The 23,325-nt window shown below is 50.8% G+C and overlaps 1 protein-coding gene across 1 annotated transcript in view; it reads right to left on the minus strand.

Annotated features, from left to right (window-relative positions):
- The window catches only part of scospondin (subcommissural organ spondin), a 443,172-nt gene that overhangs the window by 210,934 nt on the left and 208,913 nt on the right, over positions 1-23,325 (minus strand). Inside the window, exons 26-27 of the mRNA XM_038810430.1 lie at positions 21,767-21,931; positions 11,477-11,683 (exon numbers count right to left, since the gene is read on the minus strand). Of these exons, the coding sequence (XP_038666358.1) occupies positions 11,477-11,683; positions 21,767-21,931 (372 nt within the window). The remainder of the gene's footprint in view (positions 1-11,476; positions 11,684-21,766; positions 21,932-23,325) is intronic.

Consider the following 23,325-nt stretch of genomic DNA (forward strand, 5'->3'; position numbering starts at 1 on the left):
AGGTAAGAACCCATTGTCCACTTTCTTTTTCTTTTTGATCCCCTGAGGACCTCCTGCAGTGAGGTCCTGGAGCTGAGGTGATTGACCTCCAACCATCACAACCATCTTCCTTTGTGCCGGATAGCACTCCAACCAGCGGAGAGTTTCTCCCTGATTCCCATTCACTCCAGTTTAGCTAGGGCTCCTTGGTGCCATATTTGGCCTTGATGTCGAGAGCAGTCACTCTCACCTCACCCCTTGCATTCAGCTCTTTTGTCCATGTTTGAACCAAGTCTGTAATGAGATCAGGAGCTGAGTGACCGTGGCGGAACCTAAACTGAGAGTCTGTGAACAGGTTATTGCTGAATAAGTGCCTCTTGATAGCGCTGTTAAACCATAAGACAATAAGACATAAGAGCAGAATTAGGCCATTCGGCCCATCGAGTCTGCTCCGCCATTCAATCATGACTGATATTTTTCTTATCCCCATTCTCTTGCCTTCTCCCCAGAACCCCTCATCCCTTATTGATCAAATTTTTGATGACTCCTTCCATCACTTTGCTGATGATGGAGAGCAGACTGATAGGGCAGTAATTGGCTGGGTTGGATTTGTCCTGTTTCTTGTGTACAGGGGGTTTGTGAGGAAGCACCTTTTCACCCTGAGGGTGAGGGGGAGTCTGGAACTCTCTGCCTGAAAGGGGGGTGGAGGCAGAGACCCTCACAACATTTCAGAAATATTTAGATGTGAACTTGTGATCCCAGGGCAGACACGGCGATGGGCCAAGTGCTGGGAAATGGGATTAGAATAGTTAGCTGGTTGTTTTTGACCAGCACAGACTCGATGAGCCAAAGAACAAAGAACAAAGAAAAATTACAGCACAGGAACAGGCCCTTCGGCCCTCCCAGCCTGCGCCGATCCAGATCCTCTATCTAAACCTGTTGCCTATTTTCTAAGGATCTGTATCCCTCTGCTCCCAGCCCATTCATGTATCTGTCTAGATACATCTTAAATGATGCTATCGTGCCCGCCTCTACCACCTCCGCTGGTAATGCGTTCCAGGCACCCACCACCCTCTGCGTAAAGAACTTTCCACGCACATCTCCCTTAAACTTTTCCCCTCTCACCTTGAACTCGTGACCCCTAGTAATTGAGTCCCCCACTCTGAGAAAAAGTTTCTTGCTATCCACCCTGTCCATACCTCTCATGATTTTGTAGACCTCAATGAGGGCCCCCCTCAACCTCCACCTTTCTCATGAAAACAATCCTAATCTACTCAACCTTTCTTCATAGCTAGCACCCTCCATACCAGGAAACAGCCCGGTGAACCTCCTGTGCACCCTCTCTAAAACATTCACATCCTTCATTAAATGTTTTTAAGATAAAGATAGATAGTTTTTTGAAGAATAAAGGGATTAAGGGTTATGGTGTTCGGGCCGGAAAGTGGAGCTGAGTCCACAAAAGATCAGCCATGGAGGGGAGGGAGGAGAGGAGTTGGGGGGAGGTTTGTTGCGGGGGAAGGGAGAAATGTGTATATGTGTTTATTGAATATGCCGGGTGCTGCCCCGGAGGAGGCGTGGGCCTTCGTGCGGACGGAGAAACTGGACTTGAACTAGGGGTTGGGGGTTGCGAGGTCAGCTGTAAGATATTAGTGCTGGATTCTGCTGTTGCTGTGTTCTCTTTTTCTTCGGTTTTTTTTCTTCTTGTTTTAGTACTTTTGCAATTTTGATATGGTTATTTACGGAGGGGTTGTTCTGCTATGTTTTTGTTTTTGTGCTGTGGGGCATTGTTTGTGCTGTGTATCTTGAGGGGAGGGGAGGGGGGGTATGTTGTATTCTATGTCGGAGTGGGGGTATGGAGGGGGGCTGATATTTGGGAGCGGCGTCAGAAGGGTGTGGTGGGGCAGGGCGAAAGCGCGGGCTTTCCTCTGGTTTCCCGCGCTGCGGGGCTGGGGGGCGGAGACGGTGACGGGGAGGCGGGGCCTTAACTGGTTCTTCCCCGCGCTGGAGCAGTGCCAGGAGGAGGGATAGATTGGGGGATGATCCCACTTCGGGAGGGGTCGGGCTATTGGCGGGAGTTTCCGGGGTCAGCAGAAGTTAGCTGACCCACGGAAGTACAATGGAGGACGGTTCGCGGCTGGGAGGGTTCCTAGCCTGGGGGGGGAAGGGAGGGGGGGAAAGGGGAATACCGGGTTGCTGCTGGTAGGGTCAAGAAGGAGCTGGTGGGGGCTGGGGGGACAGAGGTGAGGGGTTGTCGCTATGGGGACGGGGTCGAACAGGGGGTGCTGGCCTGGGGCGGGCAGTCGACGGGCTATGGCTAGCCGACGGGGGAGGGGGGCGGGACACCCTCTGATCCGGTTGGTCACCTGGAATGTGAGAGGGTTGAATGGGCCGGTGAAGCGGTCGAGGGCACTGGCTCACCTGAAGAGGCTAAAGGCGGATGTGGCAATGCTGCAGGAGACCCACCTGAAGGTGGCGGACCAGGTCCGCCTGAGGAAGGGGTGGGTGGGGCAGGTTTTCCACTCGGGGTTGGATGTGAGGAACCGGGGAGTGGCGATTCTGGTGGGGAAAAATGTGTTGTTTGAGGCATCGGAGGTGGTGGCGGATAAGGGGGGTAGGTATGTGATGGTTAGGGGAAGGCTACAAGGAGAGAAGGTGGTACTGGCTAGTGTGTATGCCCCAAATTGGGACGATGCGGGCTTTATGAGGCGTATGTTGGGACGGGTCCCGGATCTGGAGGCGGGAGGTCTGATCATGGCGGGGGGGGGGGACTTTAATATGGTGTTGGATCCTTCACTGGATCGGTCCAGCTCTAGGACGGGTAGGAGGCCGGCGGCGGCCAAGGTACTGAGAGGGTTTATGGATCAGATGGGTAGAGTGGATCCATGGAGGTTTGTAAGGCCGAGGGCACGTGAGTACTTTTTCTTCTCCCACGTACATAGGGTCTACTCTCGGATAGATTTCTTCGTGGTGAGTAGGGGACTGATTCCGAGAGTGGAGGAGGCTGAGTATTCGGCCATTGCAATCTCCGACCACGCTCCGCATTGGATAGAGTTGGAGATGGGGGAGGTGCGAGACCAACGTCCGTTGTGGCGGTTGGATGTGGGGTTGTTGGCAGAGGAGGAGGTGTGTAGGAGGGCCCGGGCAAGTATTGAGGGGTACCTTGAGGTGAATGATACGGGGGAGGTTCAGGTGGTGATGGTCTGGGAAGCCCTGAAGGCAGTGATTCGTGGGGAGCTGATATCCATCCGGGCACACAGGGAGAGGAACGAGAGGAGTGAGAGGGATAGACTGGTGGGAAAGATGCTGGAGGTGGACAGGAGGTATGCAGAGGCACCAGAGGAGGGACTGTTGGGGGAGAGGCGCAGCCTGCAGGCTAAATTTGATTTGCTGACCACTAGAAAGGCGGAGGCACAGTGGAGGAAGGCACAAGGGGCAGTGTACGAACATGGTGAAAAGGCGAGTAGGATGCTGGCTCATCAGCTCCGTAAGCGGGATGCGGCTAAGGAGATTGCTGGAGTGAGAGACAAGAGTGGGAATGTGGTGCGGAAGGGGGTAGAGGTGAATGAGGTCTTCAAGGACTTTTACGGGGAACTGTACCGGTCGGAGCCAAAGGGGGAGAGGGGGGGAATGGAGAGGTTCCTTGACGGGCTTTCTTTCCCGAAGGTGCAGGAGGAGAAGGTGGAGGGGTTGGGGGTGCCGATTGAGCTGGAGGAGCTAGTTAAGGGGATCGGGCAGATGCAGTCAGGGAAGGCACCGGGACCGGATGGGTTCCCGGTGGAATTTTATAAAAAGTTTGTGGACCTAGTGGGCCCCTTGCTGGTGCGGACACTCAACGAAGCGTGGGAAGGGGGGACTTTGCCCCCGACGATGTCATGGGCGCTGATCTCGTTAATTTTAAAGAAGGACAAGGACCCCCAGCAGTGTGGTTCATACAGGCCCATATCTCTCCTCAACGTGGATGTTAAGGTGTTGGCAAAAATCCTGGCCACCAGGATAGAGGACTGTGTGCCAGGGGTTGTGCATGAGGACCAGACAGGTTTTGTGAAGGGAAGGCAGCTGAACACGAATGTGCGGAGATTGCTGAATGTCATTATGATGCCGGCGATTGAGGGGGAGGCAGAGATAGTGGTGGCGCTGGATGCGGAGAAGGCCTTCGATAGAGTGGAGTGGGGGTACCTATGGGAGGTGTTGGGGAGGTTTGGATTTGGTGAAGGGTTCATTAGATGGGTAAGGCTGCTATATGAGGCCCCGATGGCGTGCGTGGCCACGAATAGGAGGAGGTCGGAGTACTTCTGGCTTTACCGAGGGACCAGGCAGGGTTGCCCCTTGTCCCCCTTGTTGTTTGCACTGGCAATCGAGCCGCTGGCGATGGCGTTGAGGGATTCAGAGAGGTGGAGAGGCTTGGTGCGAGGTGGAGTGGAACATAGGGTGCCGTTGTATGCCGACGACCTGTTACTGTATGTGGTGGACCCGGTGTGAGGGATGCCGGGGGTGATGGAGCTGCTAGCCGAGTTTGGGACCTTCTCAGGTTATAAATTAAATTTAGGCAAGAGCGAGGTGTTTGTGGTGCACCCTGGGGACCAGGAGGAAGGAATTGGTAGGCTCCCGCTTAGGCGGGCAGGGGAGAGCTTTAGGTACCTGGGGGTGCAAGTGGCCAGGGACTGGGGGACTCTCCACAAGCATAACTTTACCAGACTGGTAGATCAGATGGAGGAGGAGTTCAGGAGGTGGGACATGCTGCCATTGTCGTTGGCGGGGAGGGTGCAGTCCGTCAAAATGACAGTGCTTCCGAGGTTCTTGTTCCTTTTTCAGTCCCTGCCCATACTTATCCCCAGGGCCTTCTTTAGGAGAGTGACCGGCAGTATTCTGAGCTTTGTGTGGGCACATGGGACTCCGAGAGTGAGGAGGGTGTTCCTGGAGGGAGGAAGGGATAGAGGCGGGCTGGCGCTGCCCAACCTTCTGGGGTACTATTGGGCAGCCAATGTGTCAATGGTGCGTAAATGGGTGATGGAGGGGGGAGGGGCGGCGTGGAAAAGAATGGAGATGGCGTCATGTAGAGGTACGAGCCTGGGTGCCATGGTAACGGCACCGTTGCCACTCTCCCCTAAGAAGTTTACCACGAGCCCGGTGGTGGCGGCGACCCTAAGAATCTCGGGACAGTGGAGACGGCATCGGGGGGAAACAGGGGGCTCGATGGAGGCTCCACTGGGTGGCAACCATCGGTTCATCCCGGGGAACACGGATGGGGGATTCAGGGGGTGGCAAAGGGCGGGCATCAGCAAATTGAGGGACCTGTTTATTGGCGGGAGGTTTGCGGGCCTGGGGGAACTGGAAGATAAATTTGGCCTTCCCCAGGGGAACATGTTCAGGTACCTGCAGGTAAAGGCGTTTGCTAGGCGACAGGTAGAGGAGTTCCCTTTGCTGCCGTCGCGGGGGACGATGGACAGAGTGCTTTCGGGGGTGTGGGTCGGAGAGGGGAAGGTGTCTGACATCTATAAGGTAATGCAGGAGGTGGAGGAGTCGTCAGTGGAGGAGCTGAAGGCTAAATGGGAGGAGGAACTCGGGGAGCAGATAGAGGACGGGACTTGGGCGGAGGCCTTGGAGAGAGTCAACTCTTCCTCCTCATGTGCGAGGCTTAGTCTCATCCAATTTAAGGTGCTGCACCGGGCTCACATGTCCGGGACTAGGATGAGTAGGTTCTTTGGGGGTGAGGACAGGTGCACCAGATGTTCGGGGAGTCCAGCGAACCACGCCCATATGTTCTGGGCATGCCCAGCACTGGAAGAATTCTGGAAGGGGGTGGCGGGGATGGTGTCGAGGGTGGTTGGATCCAGGGTCAAACCAGGGTGGGGACTCGCGATTTTTGGAGTTGCGGTAGAGCCGGGAGTGCAGGAGGCGAAAGAGGCCGGTGTCCTGGACTTTGAGTCCCTAGTAGCCCGTCGAAGGATTCTGTTACAATGGAAGGATGCGAGGCCCCCAAGTGTGGAGACCTGGATCAGTGACATGGCGGGATTTATAAAATTGGAAAAGGTCAAATTTGTCCTGAGAGGATCAATACAAGGGTTCTATAAACAATGGCAGCCTTTTCTGGACTTCCTGGCTCAGATATAGGTATCTTGGTCAATAGCAGCAGCAACCCGGGGGGGGGGTGCATTATTGTAGTGTTTATTCTGTAACTTTATAGTGTGTTAATTTGCGTTGTTGTTAAAATGCTGGGTTGTTCATGGGGATGGGGCGAACGTATATGATTGTTAATATTATTGTTATTTTTGGTATTTTACTAAGGTGCGTCAAGGTTGTATAAAATCAAAATTTCTCAATAAAAATTATTAAAAAAAAAAAAGAATATGCCGGGTGCTTATCTATTTCTTCTTTTTGCAGTTACTGGGGGGGGAGGGTTTGGTTTTGGGGTTATTGTGTTATTTCTTTTTGTTGTTAATACAGTTTTCTTGCTGTTATTTTATGTTTTTGATATGTTTTTGAAAATCTTTTAAAAAATTATTTTAAAAAACAAAACAAAAGATCAGCCATGATCTCATTGAATGGCGGAGCAGGCTCGAGGGGCCAGATGGCCGACTCCTGCTCCTAGTTCTGATGTTCTTATGTTCTTTTGGTAATGTGGCGACCAGAACTGCACGCAGTATTCCAAATGTGGCCGAACCAAAGTCCTATACAACTGTAACATGACCTGCCAACTCTTGTACTCAACACCCCGTCCGATGAAGGAAAGCATGCTGTATGCCTTCTTGACCACTCTATCCACCTGCACAGCCACCTTCATAGAATTTCATAGAATTTCACCTTCAGGGTACATAGAACATAGAACAGTACAGCACAGAACAGGCCCTTCGGCCCTCGATGTTGTGCCGAGCAATGATCACCCTACTCAAACCCACGTATCCACCCTATACCCGTAACCCAACAACCCTCCCCCCCCCCCCTTAACCTTACTTTTTAGGACACTACGGGCAATTTAGCATGGCCAATCCACCTAACCCGCACATCTTTGGACTGTGGGAGGAAACCGGAGCACCCGGAGGAAACCCACGCACACACGGGGAGGACGTGCAGACTCCGCACAGACAGTGACCCAAGCTGGGAACCGAACCTGGGACCCTGGAGCTGTGAAGCATTTATGCTAACCACCATGCTACCCAATGGACCTGAACTCCCAGATCTCTCTGTACATCAATTTTCCCCAAGACCCTTCCATTGACCATATAGTCCGCTCTTGAATTTGATCTTCCAAAATGCATCACCTCGCATTTGCCCGGATTGAACTCCATCTGCCATTTCTCTGCTCAACTCTCCAATCTATCTATATTTTGTTGTATTCTCTGACAGTCCCCTTCACTATCTGCCACTCCACCAATCTTAGTATCATCTGAAAACTTGCTAATCAGGCCACCTATACCTTCCTCCAGATCATTTATGTATATCACAAACAACAGTGGTCCCAGTACGGATCCCTGTGGAACACCACTGGTCACAGTTCTCCATTTTGAGAAACTCCGTTCCACTACTACTCTCTGTCTCCTGTTGCCCAGCCAGTTCTTTATCCATCTAGCTAGTACACCCTGGACCCCATGAGAATTCACTTTCTCCATCAGCCTACCATGGGGAACCTTATCAAATGCCTTACTGAAGTCCATGTATATGACATCTACAGCCCTTCCCTCATCAATCAACTTTGTCACTTCCTCAAATAATTCTATTAAGTTGGTAAGACATGACCTTCCCTGCACAAAACCATGTTGCCTATCACTGATAAGCCCATTTTCTTCCAAATGTGAATAGTTCCTATCCCTCAGTATCTTCTCCAGCAGCTTCCCTGCCACTGATGTCAGACTCACCGGTCTATAATTACCTGGATTATCCCTGCTACCCTTCTTGAACAAAGGGACAACATTAGCAATTCTCCAGTCCTCCGGGACCTCACCCGTGTTCAAGGATGCTGCAAAGATATCTGTTAAGGCCCCAGCTATTTCCTCTCTCACTTCCCCAAGTAACCTGGGATAGATCCCATCCGGTCCTGGGGACTTGTCCACCTTAATGCCTTTTAGAATACCCAAAACGTCCCCCTTCCTTATGCCGACTTGACCGAGAGTATTTAAACATCCATCCCTAGCCTCAACATCCGTCATGTCCCTCTCCTTGGTGAATACCGATGCAAAGTACTCGTTAAGAATCTCACCCATTTTGGGCAGCACGGTGGCACAGTGGTTAGCAGTGTTGCCTACGGCGCTGAGGACCTGGGTTCGAATCCCGGCCCTGGGTCACTGTCCGTGTGGAGTTTGCACATTCTCCCCGTGTCTGCGTGGGTTTCGCCCCCACAACCCAAAAAGATGTGCAGGATAGGTGGATTGGCCACTCTAAATTGCCCCTTAATTGGAAAAAATAATTGGGTACCCTAAATTTTTTTATTTTTTTAAAAAGAATCTCACCCATTTTCTCTGACTACACACATAACTTTCCTCCTTTGTCCTTGAGTGGGCCAACCCTTTCTCTAGTTACCCTCTTGCTCCTTATATATGAATAAAAGGATTTGGGATTTTCCTTAACCCTGTTTGCTAAAGATATTTCATTACCCCTTTTAGCCCTCTTGATTCCTCGTTTCAGATTGGTCCTACATTCCCGATATTCTTCCAAAGCTTCGACTGTCTTCAGTCGGCTAGACCTTATGTATGCTTCCTTTTTCCTCTTAGCTAGTCTCACAATTTCACCTGTCATCCATGGTTCCCTAATCTTGCCATTTCCATCCCTCATTTTCACAGGAACATGTCTGTCCTGCACTCTAATCAACCTTTCCTTAAAAGACTCCCACATATCAAATGTGGATTTACCTTCAAACAGCTGCTCCCAATCCACATTCCCCAGCTCCTGCCGAATTCTGGTATCGTTGACCATCCCCCAATTTAGCATTCTTCCTTTAGGACCACTCTCGTCTATGTCTATGATTATTCTAAAACTTACGGAATTGTGATCACTATTCTCAAAGTAATCACCGACTGAAACTTCAACCACCTGGCCGGGATCATTCCCCAATACCAGGTCCAGTATGGCCCCTTCCCGAGTTGGACTATTTACATACTGCTCTAAAAAACCCTCCTGGATGCTCCTTACAGATTTTGCTCCATTTAGACCTTTGATACTAAGTGTATCCCAGTCAATGTTGGGAAAATTAAAATCTCCTATCACACCACTCTGTTGCTCCTACACCTTTCCATAATCTGTTCACATATTTGTACCTCTATCTCACGCTCGCTGTTGGGAGGTCTGTAGTACAGCCCCAACATTGTTACCGCACCCTTCCTATTTCTGAGCTCTGCCCATATCGCCTCACTGCTCGAATCCTCCATAGTGCCCTCCTTCAGCACAGCTATGATATCCTCTCTGACCAGTAATGCAACTCCTCCACCCCTTTTACCTCCCTCTCTATCCCTCCTAAAGCATCTATACCCTGGGATATTTAGTTGCCAATCATGCCCTTCCCTCAACCAAGTCTCAGTAATATCAATAACATCATATTCCCAGGTACTGATCAAAGCCCTAAATTCATCTGCCTTACCTGCTACACTTCTTGCATTTAAAAAAATGCACCTCAGACCATCAGTCCCCTTGCGTTCATCATCTGCTCCCTGCCTACTCTTCCCCTTAGTCACGCTGACTTCATGATCTAGTTCCTTACAGGCTTCAGTTACTACCTCCTTACTGTCCACTAACCTCCTCATTTGGTTCCCACCCCCCCACATTAGTTTAAACCCTCCCCAACAGCGTTAGCAAAAGCACCCCCAAGGACATTGGTTCCAGTCCAGCCCAAGTGTAGACCGTCCAATTTGTAATGGTCCCACCTCCCCCAGAACCGTTTCCAATGTCCCAAAAATCTGAACCCCTCCCTCCTGCATCATCTCTCAAGCCATGCATTCATCCTGCCTATTCTTTCATTTCTACTCTGACTGTCCCGTGGCACTGGTAGCAATCCTGAGATTACTGTCATAATATCCACTCATGTATAGAATCAGATGCAGACAGGCAGTGATTGACACAGAGGATGACCAGTAAGCATACAACACAGTACAGGCAATCACCAGACAGGACACTACCACTACAAAGCCAGAGGGCACTAGGTTTCCCGCTCTCTCGGGACCAAGCTACTGAGACAGTCAGAGTCTACGAGCTAGCAAGTGCAAACACCATGCGGTAGCTAGTAAGTCTGGTCAGGCTAGTACAAGGTCACCAGTCAGATCAGTATAGTGTCGACCCACAGCTGAATATGTATAGCAGTTCTATAGTTGAATAAAACAGTGTTGGATCTTCTCCAGTGTTAGACGTCTGTTTCTAACTTCTCTGCATCGAGTGCAGTCCACATCAAACCAACCTGCCTAACACATTAATTACTACCTCTGAGGTCCGACTTTTTAAACTTGGCTCCTAACTCCTTAAATTCTGCTTGCAGGACCTCATCCCGTTTCTGTGCTGTATGTCTCTGATTCTATGAGAAAATAAATCAGGAAATTCCCAGCTCAGTTCATCATCCTTGGGAGTGGGAATCCAGACCCAAGTCGTCAGCAGGACACAAAAGTTAAGAAAGCAAAAATATCGCGGATACTGGAAATCGGAAATCTAAACAGAAAATACTGGATAAACCTCAGAGCTCTGGCAGCATCTGTGGAGAGGGAGACATGGCTGATGTTCCGAGTCCCGCTAGCTCTCTTTCAGATTCTCCATTCTCTGATGAGTCACATTTTACCCTAAACGTTACTTTCTCCACAGGCCTGTTGAGAATTTCCAGCAGTTCGTGTGTTTATTTTGGATTTCTCGAATCCGGAATATTTTACTGTTATACCGGAATACTGTGGGGAGTTTCCATCTCCATGTTCAGTGGATTGGTCCCTGGGGTGAGGGGGTGGTGTCATAACGAGAGGCTGATTAAACTGGGTTTATATTGTCTGGATTATGGAAGAATGAGAGGTTTTCTCATCAAAGCTGATAAAGGGGTTTGAAGGGTGGAGACTGAAATTATGTTTGATGATCGGAGAATTTAAAACACGAGGACAGGCTCAGGATTGAGGATGATTATTTTGGACCGAGGTGCAGAGAAATTACTTCATTCTAAGGGTTATGGGCGATCCATCATTGAATATATTTAAGGCTGAAGAGAGATAGAAGTTTGGTCTCTCAGAGAATTAAGGGATACGGGGAATTTAAGGTGGGGGGGAGATTGGAGTTGGATACAAAAGTAATCCATGACGATATTGAGTGGCTAAGCAGACTAGAGGAGCTGAGTGATCTACACTTGCTCCAATAGGTGCTCTGATTAGTGTGGCCTTCAAGGTCTCTCTCAGCTCCGTATATCTCAAGTTCTCTGCTCATCTCTTTGTGAGAACATCTCCTTGTGGGCTACTTGTTCCAAACTCTACTTTCCTATCTTATCCTCGCTCACTGATTACTCCCCATGACATTTCACCTCTGCCCCACCCTCCCTATGACCTCTCACCTTTGCACGCCTTTATATTGCAGAAGCGGATCTCCAAATTTCCAGTCAGGATTCGCTCACACCACTGACCGCCGGATTGTGGCCAGTTGTACGTCCGGAGACGGTGTTGTTGACCAACCCCACACCAACGGGAACACTCACTCCATCCTGACCACATGTTCCAGCTGCAATCCCGCGTGCAGTTCTCTCCAGAACATTCCGTTTCATCTGCAATGAACAACACCGAAAATAAGCCTCTAAACAATGACATGTGTGATCAACTATAATTTAACTGATTGGCAGAGCAGAACCCTCCAGGTCCTGTGAATATCGGAAATGACAAACATCTCATTCCAGAGCAGGAGGAGGCCACTCAGCCCATTGAGTCTGCTACCCCATTCAATACAATCAAAGCCAATCTGATTGTAACCCCAACCCCACATTCATGCCGACCCCCACCCCCTTTAATCAATCCTCACTGCCTCCCATCCCACCCCACCCCCCCACCCCCAATAACCAGCCCCCACTGCCCCCGCACCCCACAACCCCCACTATACCTCCCAGCCCCCAATATCATCCACCCCCCACCCACACACCCCCAATAACCAGCCCCCACTTACCCCGCACCCCACATCCCCCACCCTCACTATACCTCCCAGCCCCCAATATCATCCACCCCCCACACACCCCCAACCCTATAGCCAGCCCCCACTGCCCCCCCACCCCACATCCCCCACCCCCACTATACCTCCCAGCCCCCAACATCATCCACCCCCCACACACCCCCACCCCCATAACCAGCCCCCAACACCACCAGTCTTGCAGATCGAGAACTATTCACCTCGTGCCTTAAAAAATATTCAAAGATTCTGCTTCCATTGCCTATTGACGAAGAAAGATCCAGAGACCCAGGGCCCTCAGAAAACAAGAATATTCAAACCCTGAGGCTGCGACCTCTTATTATAGAGCAGGCCCTATCAGAGAGCCTGCCCTATCAGAGAGCCTGCCCTATCAGAGAGCCGGACCTATCAGAGAGCCCGCCCTATCAGAGAGCCCGCCCTATCAGAGAGCCCGCCCTATCAGAGAGCCGGCCCTATCAGAGTAGAGCCGGCCCTATCAGAGACCGGCCCTATCAGAGAGCCCGCCCTATCAGAGAGCCCGCCCTATCAGAGAGCCCGCCCGATCAGAGAGCCCGCCCGATCAGAGAGCCCACCCGATCAGAGAGCCCGCCCTATCAGAGAGCCCGCCCTATCAGACAGCCCGCCCTATCAGGGAGCCCACCCTATCAGAGAGCCCGCCCTATCAGACAGCCCGCCCTATCAGACAGCCCGCCCTATCAGACAGCCCGCCCTATCAGACAGCCCGCCCGATCAGAGAGCCCGCCCGATCAGAGAGCCCGCCCGATCAGAGAGCCCACCCGATCAGAGAGCCCGCCCTATCAGAGTGCTCGCCCTATCAGAGAGCCCGCCCTATCAGAGTGCCCGCCCTATCAGAGTGCTCGCCCTATCAGAGAGCCCGCCCTATCAGAGAGCCCGCCCTATCAGAGAGCCCGCCCTATCAGAGTGCTCGCCCTATCAGAGTGCTCGCCCTATCAGAGTGCTCGCCCTATCAGAGATCCTTCCCTATCAGAGGAGAGCCTGCCCTATCATAGTGCTCGCCCTATCAGGGTGCTCGCCCTATCAGAGAGCCCGCCCTATCAGAGAGCTCGCCCTATCAGAGATCCTGCCCTATCAGGGTGCTCGCCCTATCAGAGAGCCCGCCCTATCAGAGAGCTCGCCCTATCAGAGTGCTCGCCCTATCAGAGATCCTGCCCTATCAGGGTGCTCGCCCTATCAGAGAGCCCGCCCTATCAGAGAGCTCGCCCTATCAGAGAGCCTGCCCTATCAGAGAGCCTGCCCTATCAGAGAGCCCGCCCTATCAGGGAGCCCGCCCTATCAGGGAGCCCGCCCTATCAGAGAGCCCGCCCTATCAGAGAGCCCGCCCGATCAGAGAGCTCGCCCTATCAGAGAGCCCACCCTATCAGAGAGCTCGCCCTATCAGAGTGCTCGCCCTATCAGAGAGCCGGCCCTATCAGAGAGCCGGCCCTATCAGAGTGCTCGCCCTATCAGGGAGCCTGCCCTATCGGAGAGCCCGCCCTATCAGAGAGCCCGCCCTATCAGAGAGCCCGCCCTATCAGAGGAGAGCCGGCCCTATCAGAGAGCCCGCCCTATCAGAGAGCCCGCCCTATCAGAGAGCCCGCCCTATCAGAGGAGAGCCGGCCCTATCAGGGAGCCCGCCCTATCAGGGAGCCCGCCCTATCAGAGAGCCCGCCCTATCAGAGAGCCTGCCCTATCAGAGGAGAGCCGGCCCTATCAGAGAGCCCGCCGATCAGAGGAGAGCCGGCCCTATCAGAGAGCCCGCCCTATCAGAGAGCCCGCCCTATCAGAGTGCTCGCCCTATCAGAGTGCTCGCCCTATTAGAGTGCTCGCCCTATCAGAGATCCTGCCCTATCATAGTGCTCGCCCTATCAGAGAGCCCGCCCTATCAGAGTGCTCGCCCTATCAGAGAGCCCGCCCTATCAGAGAGCCCGCCGATCAGAGGAGAGCCGGCCCGATCAGAGAGCCCGCCCTATCAGAGAGCCCGCCCTATCAGAGGAGAGCCGGCCCTATCAGAGTGCTCGCCCTATCAGAGAGCCCGCCCTATCAGAGAGCCCGCCCTATCAGAGTGCTCGCCCTATCAGAGAGCCCGCCCTATCAGACAGCCCGCCCTATCAGAGAGCCCGCCCTATCAGAGAGCCCGCCCTATCAGAGAGCCCGCCCTATCAGAGTGCTTGCCCTATCAGAGAGCCCGCCCTATCAGAGAGCCCACCCTATCAGAGTGCTCGCCCTATCAGAGAGCCGGCCCTATCAGAGTGCTCGCCCTATCAGAGAGCCTGCCCGACCAGAGGAAACATCATCCCTGTATCCAGCCTGTCCAGCCGTGTCTGAGTTTTAATACCTTTCAATGATGTCCCCTCTCATTCGTCTAAAATCCAGTGAATGCTGGCCCAGTGGAGCCAATCCTTCCTTGTACGACAATCCCACCATCCCAGGAATCAGCCTGGTGAATATTTGCTGCACTCCCTCAATGGCAATTGAATCCTTTCTTCGAAAAGGACCAAAAGTGCTCACAATACTCCAGGTATGCTGTCACCAAGATCCTGCAGTAAGCCGTCCTTACTCCCAATTATTTAATTCCTCTTTCAATCCAGGCCGCCATGCCATTTGCCTTCAGAACTGCTACTTTCAGCAAACTTTGACAAAGAGTCATCCAGACTCTAAATAATAGCTTCGAAGAACAAAGAACAATACAGCACAGGAAGAGGCCCTTCGGCCCTCCAAGCCCGTGCCGACCATGGTACCTGCCTAAACTAAAACAGTCTGCACTGGAGTCCGTATCCTTCCGTTCCCACCCTATTCATATATTTGTCCAGATGCCCCTTAAATGTCGCTATCGTACCGGCTGCCACCACCTCCTCCGGCAGCACCTTCCATATATTTACCACCCTCTGTGTAAAAACCTGCTTCGTACAATTGTTCGAAACTCTCCCCCACGCACTTTAAACCTATGTCCCCGAGTACTTGACTCTCCTACCCGAGGATTCAGCATCTGACTATCCACTCTGTCCGTGCCACTCATAATCTTGTAGACCTCTATCAGGTCACCTCTCAACATCTGTTGATCCAGTGAGAACAGACCGAGTTTATCTACCCTCTCCTCATAGCTAATGCCCTCCATACCAGGCAACATCCTAGTAAACAGCTTCTGTACCCTCTCCAAAGCATCCGCATCCTTCTGGTAGTGTGGCGACTAGAATTGTACACAATATTCCAAATGAGGCCTAACTAAGGTCCTATACAGCTGCAACATGACTTGCCAATTTTTATATTCAATGCTCCGACCGATGAAGCCAGCATGCCGGATGCTTTCTTGACCGCCTTATCCACATGTGCTACCACTTTCAGTGATCGATGGACATGCACGCCCAGATCTCTCTGCCTGCCAGTATTCGCAAGAGTTATACCAGAGTTCTACCATTTATTGTGTAATACCTAGATGCATTGGACCTTCCAAAGTGCATTACCTCACACTTATCCGGATTAAACTCCATCTGCCCTTTCTCCGTCCAAGACTCCAACCAGTTTATATCCGGCTGTATCCGCTGACAATCTTCTACACTATCCGCAACTCCACCAATTTCTGTGTCTGCTAACTTACTAATCAGACCAGCTATATTTTCTTCCAAATCATTGATATACAGCATGAACAACAAAGGCCCCAGCATTGATCCCTGTGGAATGCCGCTAGTCACAGCCTTCCATTCAGAAAAACACTCTTCTACTGCTACCCTGTCTTCTGTGCCCAAGCCAGGTCTGTATCCGACATGCCAGCTCTCCTCTGATCCCATGTGACTTCACTTTTTGTACCAGTCTACCATGAGGTACCTTGTCAAAGGCTTTACTGAAGTCCATGTATACCATAGAACATAGAACATAGAACATAGAACGATACAGCGCAGTACAGGCCCTTCGGCCCTCGATGTTGCACCGACATGGAAAAAAAACTAAAGGCCATCTAACCTACACTATGCCATTATCATCCATATGCTTATCCAATAAACTTTTAAATGCCCTCAATGTTGGCGAGTTCACTACTGTTGCAGGTAGGGCATTCCACGGCCTCACCACTCTTTGCGTAAAAAACCCACCTCTGACCTCTGTCCTATATCTATTACCCCTCAATATAAGGCTATGTCCCCTCATGCTAGCCACCTCCATCCGCGGGAGAAGGCTCTCGCTGTCCACCCTATCTAACCCTCTGATCATTTTGTATGCCTCTATTAAGTCACCTCTTAACCTTCTTCTCTCTAACGAAAACAACCTCAAGTCCATCAGCCTTTCCTCATAAGATTTTCCCTCCATACCAGGCAACATCCTGGTAAATCTCCTCTGCACCCGTTCCAAAGCTTCCACGTCCTTCCTATAATGAGGCGACCAGAACTGTACGCAATACTCCAAATGCGGCCGTACTAGAGTTTTGTACAACTGCAACATGACCTCATGGCTCCGGAACTCATAGAACATAGAACATAGAACAGTACAGCACAGAACAGGCCCTTCGGCCCTCGATGTTGTGCCGAGCAATGATCACCCCACTTAAACCCACGTAACCCATATACCCGTAACCCAACAATCCCCCCATTAACCTTACACTACGGGCAATTTAGCATGGCCAATCCACCTAACCCGCACATCTTTGGACTGTGGGAGGAAACCGGAGCACCCGGAGGAAACCCACGCACACACGGGGAGGACGTGCAGACTCCACACAGACAGTGACCCAGCCGGGAATCGAACCTGGGACCCTGGAGCTGTGAAGCATTGATGCTAACCACCATGCTACCGTGAGGCACCTACCAATCCCTCTACCAATAAAGGCCAACACACCATAGGCCTTCTTCACAACCCTATCAACCTGGGTGGCAACTTTCAGGGATCTATGTACATGGACACCGAGATCCCTCTGCTCATCCACACTACCAAGAATTTTACCATTAGCCAAATATTCCGCATTCCTGTTTTCTTTCCAAAGTGAATCACCTCACACTTCTCCACATTAAACTCCATTTGAAATGAAATGAAATGAAATGAAATGAAATGAAAATGAAAATGAAAATCGCTTATTGTCACGAGTAGGCTTCAATGAAGTTACTGTGAAAAGCCCCTAGTCGCCACATTCCGCGCCTGTCCGGGGAGGCTGGTACGGGAATTGAACCGTGCTGCTGGCCTGCTTGGTCTGCTTTAAAAGCCAGCGATTTAGCCTTGTGAGCTAAACCAGCCCCTCTCAGCCCAGGTCTGCAGCTTATCTATGTCCCTCTGTAACCTGCAACATCCTTCCGCACTGTCTACAACTCCACCGACTTTAGTGTCGTCTGCAAATTTACTCACCCATCCTTCTGCGCCCTCCTCTAGGTCATTTATAAAAATGACAAACAGCAATGGCCCCAGAACAGATCCTTGTGGTACGCCACTCGTAACTGAACTCCATTCTGAACATTTCCCATCAACTACCACTCTCTGTCTTCTTTCAACTAGCCAATTTCTGATCCACATCTCTAAATCACCCTCAATCCCCAGCCTCCGTATTTTCTGCAATAGCCGACCGTGGGGAACCTTATCAAACGCTTTACTGAAATCCATATACACCACATCAACTGCTCTACCCTCGTCTACCTGTTCAGTCACCTTCTCAAAGAACTCGATAAGGTTTGTGAGGCATGACCTACCCTTCACAAAACCATGCTGACTATCCCTAATCATATTATTCCTATCTAGATGATTATAAATCGTATCTTTTATAATCCTCTCCAAGACCTTACCCACCACAGACGTTAGGCTCACCGGCCTATAGTTACCGGGGTTATCTCTACTCCCCTTCTTGAACAAAGGGACCATATTTGCTATCCTCCAGTCCTCTGGCACTATTCCTGTGGCCAATGATGACCTAAAAATCAAAGCCAAAGGCTCAGCAATCTCTTCCCTGGCTTCCCAGAGAATCCTAGGATAAATCCCATCCGGCCCCGGGGACTTATCTATTTTCACCTTGTCCAGAATTGCCAACACTTCTTCCCTACGCACCTCAATGCCATCTATTCTAATAGCCTGGGTCTCAGCATTCTCCTCCACAATATTATCTTTTTCTTGAGTGAATACTGACAAAAAGTATTCATTTAGTATCTCGCTTATCTCCTCAGCCTCCACACACAACTTCCCACCACTGTCCTTGACTGGCCCTACTCTTACCCTAGTCATTCTTTTATTCCTGACATACCTATAGAAAGCTTTTGGGTTTTCCTTGATCCTACCTGCCAAAGACTTCTCATGTCCCCTCCTTGCTCGTCTCAGCTCTCTCTTTAGATCCTTCCTCGCTTCCTTGTAACTATCAAGCGCCCCAACTGAAACTTCATGCCTCATCTTCACATAGGCCTCCTTCTTCCTCTTAACAAGAGATTCCACTTCTTTGGTAAACCACGGTTCCCTCGCTCGACCCCTTCCTCCCTGCCTGACTGGTACGTGCTTATCAAGAACATGCAATAGCTGTTCCTTGAACAAGCTCCACATATCCAGTGTGCCCAACCCTTGCAGCCTACTTCTCCAACCAACACATCCTAAGTCATGTCTAATGGCATCATAATTCCCCCAGCTATAACTCTTGCCCTGCGGGGTATACTTATGCCTTTCCATCACTAACGTAAAGGTCACCGAATTGTGGTCACTGTTTCCAAAGTGCTCACCTACCTCCAGATCTAACACCTGGCCTGGTTCATTACCCAAAACCAAATCCAATGTGGCCTCGCCTCTTGTTGGCCTGTCAACATATTGTGTCAGGAAACCCTCCTGCACACATTGTACAAAGAACGACCCATCTAATGTACTCGAACTATATCTTTTCCAGTCAATATTTGGAAAGTTAAAGTCTCCCATAACAACTACCCTGTTACTTTCGCTCTTTTCCAGAATCATCTTCGCCATCCTTTCCTCTACATCCCTAGAACTATTAGGTGGCCTAAAGAAAACTCCCAACAGGGTGACCTCTCCTTTCCTGTTTCTAACCTCAGCCCATACTACCTCGGAAGAAGAGTCCCCATCTAGCATCCTTTCCGCCACCGTAATACTGTCCTTGACTAGCAGCGCCACACCTCCCCCTCTTTTGCCCCCTTCTCTGAGCTTACTAAAACACCTAGACCCCGGAACCTGCAACAACCATTCTTGTCCCTGCTCTATCCATGTCTCTGAAATGGCCACAACGTCGAAGTCCCAGGTACCAACCCATGCTGCCAGTTCCCCTACCTTATTTCGTATACTCCTGGCATTGAAGTAGACACACTTCAAACCACCTACCTGAACACTGGCACCCTCCTGCGAAGTCAAATCTGTGCTCCTGACCTCTATACTCTCAATCTCCCGTACCCCAAAACTACAAACCAGGTTCCCATGCCCCTGCTGAATTAGTTTAAACCCCCCCAAACAGCACTAACAAATCTCCCCCCCAGGATATTGGTGCCCCTCAGGTTCAGATGTAGACCATCCTGTCTATAGAGGTCCCACCTTCCCCAGAAAGAGCCCCAGTTATCCAGAAATCTGAATCCCTCCCGCCTGCACCATCCCTGTAGCCACGTGTTTAATTGCTCTCTCTCCCTATTCCTCATCTCACTATCACGTGGCACGGGCAACAACCCAGAGATAACAACTCTGTTTGTTCTCGCTCTGAGCTTCCATCCTAGCTCCCTAAAGGCCTGCCTGACATCCTTGTCCCCTTTCCTACCTATGTCGTTAGTGCCAATGTGGACTACGACTTGGGGCTGCTCCCCCTCCCCCTTAAGGACCCGGAAAACACGATCCGAGACATCACGTACCCTTGCACCTGGGAGGCAACATACCAAACGTGAGTCTCTCTCGCTCCCACAAAATCTCCTATCTGTGCCCCTGACTATTGAGTCCCCAATTACTAATGTTCTACTCCTTTGCCCCCTTCCCTTCTGAGCAACAGGGACAGACTCCGTGCCAGAGGCCCGTACCCCATGGCTTACCCCTGGTAAGTCGTCCCCCCCACAAGTATCCAAAACGGTATACTTGTTACTCAGGGGAACGACCGCAGGGGGTCCCTGCACTGACTGCTTCTTCCCAGTCCCTCTTACAGTTACCCATCTATCTCCAGTCTTTGGTGTAACTACTTCCCTGAAGCTCCTATCTATGACCCCCTCTGCCTCCCGAATGATCCGAAGTTCATCCAGCTCAAGCTCCAGGTCCCTAACACGGTTTTTGAGGAGCTGGAGTTGGGTGCACTTCCCACAGATGAAATCAGCAGGGACACTGACGGCGTCCCTCACCTCAAACATTCTGCAGGAGGAGCATTGTACTGCCTTCCCTGACATCACCTCTAGATTAAAAAAAAACAAGAAAAAGAAAAAGAAAGGAAGAGCTTACCTGATATTACCTCAAACCCTGCTCCCGCTGAAAGTTAAGCAAATTTAAAGGCACTCACTCACCTTCACGACAGGCCCCTGCTCCCGCTTCCCAACCACCGTGGGGTGGGAAACACTCACGAAGTGTTTCGGGTTTAACTGTCACTTGCCAACAGCCCCTCCACAAACCACCTTCAACTTAGGCTGACCGCACTGCACGTATGCAAATTCCCCCAGAACAGCTGATCAGTAGCTCTGCTCTGCTGCCCTCTGCTGGATGCTTGTCTTCACTCAAACTCCTTGGGTCTCCTTCGCCGGTTCCCCTTCAACTTAGGCTGACCGCACTGCACCTATGCAAATTCCCCCAGAATAGCTGATCAGTAGCTCTGCTCTGCTGCCCTCTGCTGGACCATAAGACATAGGAGCAGAATTAGGTCACTCGACCAATCGAGTCCGCTCCGCCATTAAATCATGGCTGATATTTTCTCATCCCCCATTCTCCTGCCTTCTCTCCATAACCCCTGATCCCCTTATTAATCAAGAACCTATCTATCTCTGTCTTAAAGACACTCAGTGATTTGGCCTCCGCAGTCTCTGCGGCAGAGTTCCACAGATTCACCACCCTCTGGCTGAAGAAATTCCTCCTCATCTCTGTTTTAAAGGATCATCCCTTTAGTCTGAGATGGTGTCCCCGGTTCTAGTTTTTCCTTCAAGTGGAAAAATCCTCTCCACGTCCACTCTATCCAGGCCTCGCTGTATCCTGTAAGTTTCAATAAGATCCCCTCTCATCCTTCTAAACTCCGAACGAGTACAGACCCAGAGTCCTCAACCATTCCTCATACGACAAGTTCTTCATTCCAGGGATCATTCTTGTGAACCTCCTCTGGAACCTTTCCAAGGCCAGCATCTACTGCCTTTCCGTCATCAATCATCTTTGTCACTTCCTCGAAAAACTCGATCAAATTAGTGAGGCACGACCTCCCCTTCACAAAACCATGTTGTCCATCACTAATAAGTCCATTTGTTTCCAAATGTGAGTAAATCCTGTCTCTAAGAATCTTTTCTTCTCTCTCCGCTGTCAGACCTGCTGAGGTTGTCCAGTATTTTCTGTTTTTGTTTCACTGATGGGTGTCCTGGTACACCCAGGTCTATCTGTACATCAGCATTTCCCAATCTATTCCCAGTTAAATAACATCTGTCATTCTGTTTCTCCATCCAAACGTGATACGTTTACACCTATCAAAGTTATGCTGCATCTGCCATGTATTGCCCCTGAACCCTGACCGACAATCCCTAGCCGCAGTCCTAACCCCTGACCCCGAGGTTACTTGTGCATTGTGGCAGGTTGCAGGGTCGCTCCTGGAATGTTTCCCCGGTGCAGTTGTAATGATTCTGGCAGGAACGAGTCCGATTCTTCATGCTGCGAAACTGGGTATCTGTACAGTTCCTCGAACATCGGGTCCAGGAGGACCAGGGAGAAAATCCATCAGAATCTACAGACAAGGAGAGAGTGAGAATGACTAAAAGAGACATTAGCGACAGAGAAAAAGTGTCAGAGAGTGAGCAACACAGAGTTACAGAAAGATCAAGAACAGAACAAGCGAGTGACAGATGGAGAAAGAGTGAGGGAGAGCACGACAGAAACATAAGCGGCCTCCGGATTTTCAACGGGAGCAGGGGCCTGTTGGGAAGGTGAGTACCTGTATATAAGTCAGGCGGTTGCTAAACCCGAGACATTACACTTGTACTGTCCCCCACCCTTCCACCTCTTCGAACCTAAGTGGTTGAGGGAATATCAGGTAAGCTCTTCCTTTCTTTTTCTTGTTTTATCTAGAGGTGATGTCAGGGAAGGCAGTACAATGTTCCTCCTGCAGAATGTTTGAGGTGAGGGATGCCGTCAATGTCCCTGCTGATTTCACCTGTGGGAAGTGCACCCATCTCCAGCTCCTCAGAAACTGCGTTAGGGAACTGGAGCTGGAGCTGGATGAACTTCGGATCAGTCGGGTGGCAGAGGTGGTCATAGATAGAAGCTTCAGGGAGGCAGTTACGCCAAAAATGAAGGTAGATGGGTGACGGTGAGAGGGGCTGGGGGGAAGCAGTCAGTACAGGGATCCCCTGTGGTTGTTCCCCTTAGTAACAGGTATACCGCTTTGGATACTGTTGGGGGGGGACGAAGTACCAGGGGTCAGCCATGGGGTACAGGTCTCTGGCACAGAGTCTGTCCCTGTTGCTCAGAAGGGAAGGGGGAGAGGAGAAGAACATTAGTCATTGGAGACTCCATAGTTAGGGGGATAGTAGATTCTGTGGGAAAGAGAGAGACTCACGGTTGGTGTATTGCCTCCCAGGTGCCAGGGTCCGTGATGTCTCAGATCGAGTTTTCGGGATCCTTAAGGGGGAGGGGGAGCAGCCCCAAGTCGTGGTCCACATTGGTACCAACGACATAGGTAGGAAAAGGGATAGGGATGTAAGGCAGGAATTCAGGGAGCTAGGGTGGAAACTTAGATCTAGGACAAACAGTTATTATCTCTGGGTTGTTACCTGTGCCACGTGCTAGCGAGTCGAGGAATAGGGAGAGAGAGCAGTTGAACACGTGGCTGCAGGGATGGTGCAGGAGGGAGGATTTCAGATTCCTGGACAATTGGGGCTCATTCTGGGGTAGGTGGGACCTCTACAAACGGGATGGTCTAACCTGGACCAGAGGGGTACTAATATCCTGGGGGGGAAATTTGCTAATGCTCTTCGGGAGGGTTTAAACTAGTTCAGCAGGGGATTGGGAACCTGAATTGTAGCTCCAGTACACAAGAAGCTGAGAGTAGTGAGGTCGTGACTTTGGTTACAAAGTTGTAGGAGTGTACCGGCAGGAAGGTGGTTTAAAGTGCGTCTACTT

The sequence above is a fragment of the Scyliorhinus canicula genome, chromosome 10 (genome assembly GCF_902713615.1).
Source record: "Scyliorhinus canicula chromosome 10, sScyCan1.1, whole genome shotgun sequence".
Taxonomy (NCBI): Eukaryota; Metazoa; Chordata; class Chondrichthyes; order Carcharhiniformes; family Scyliorhinidae; genus Scyliorhinus; species Scyliorhinus canicula.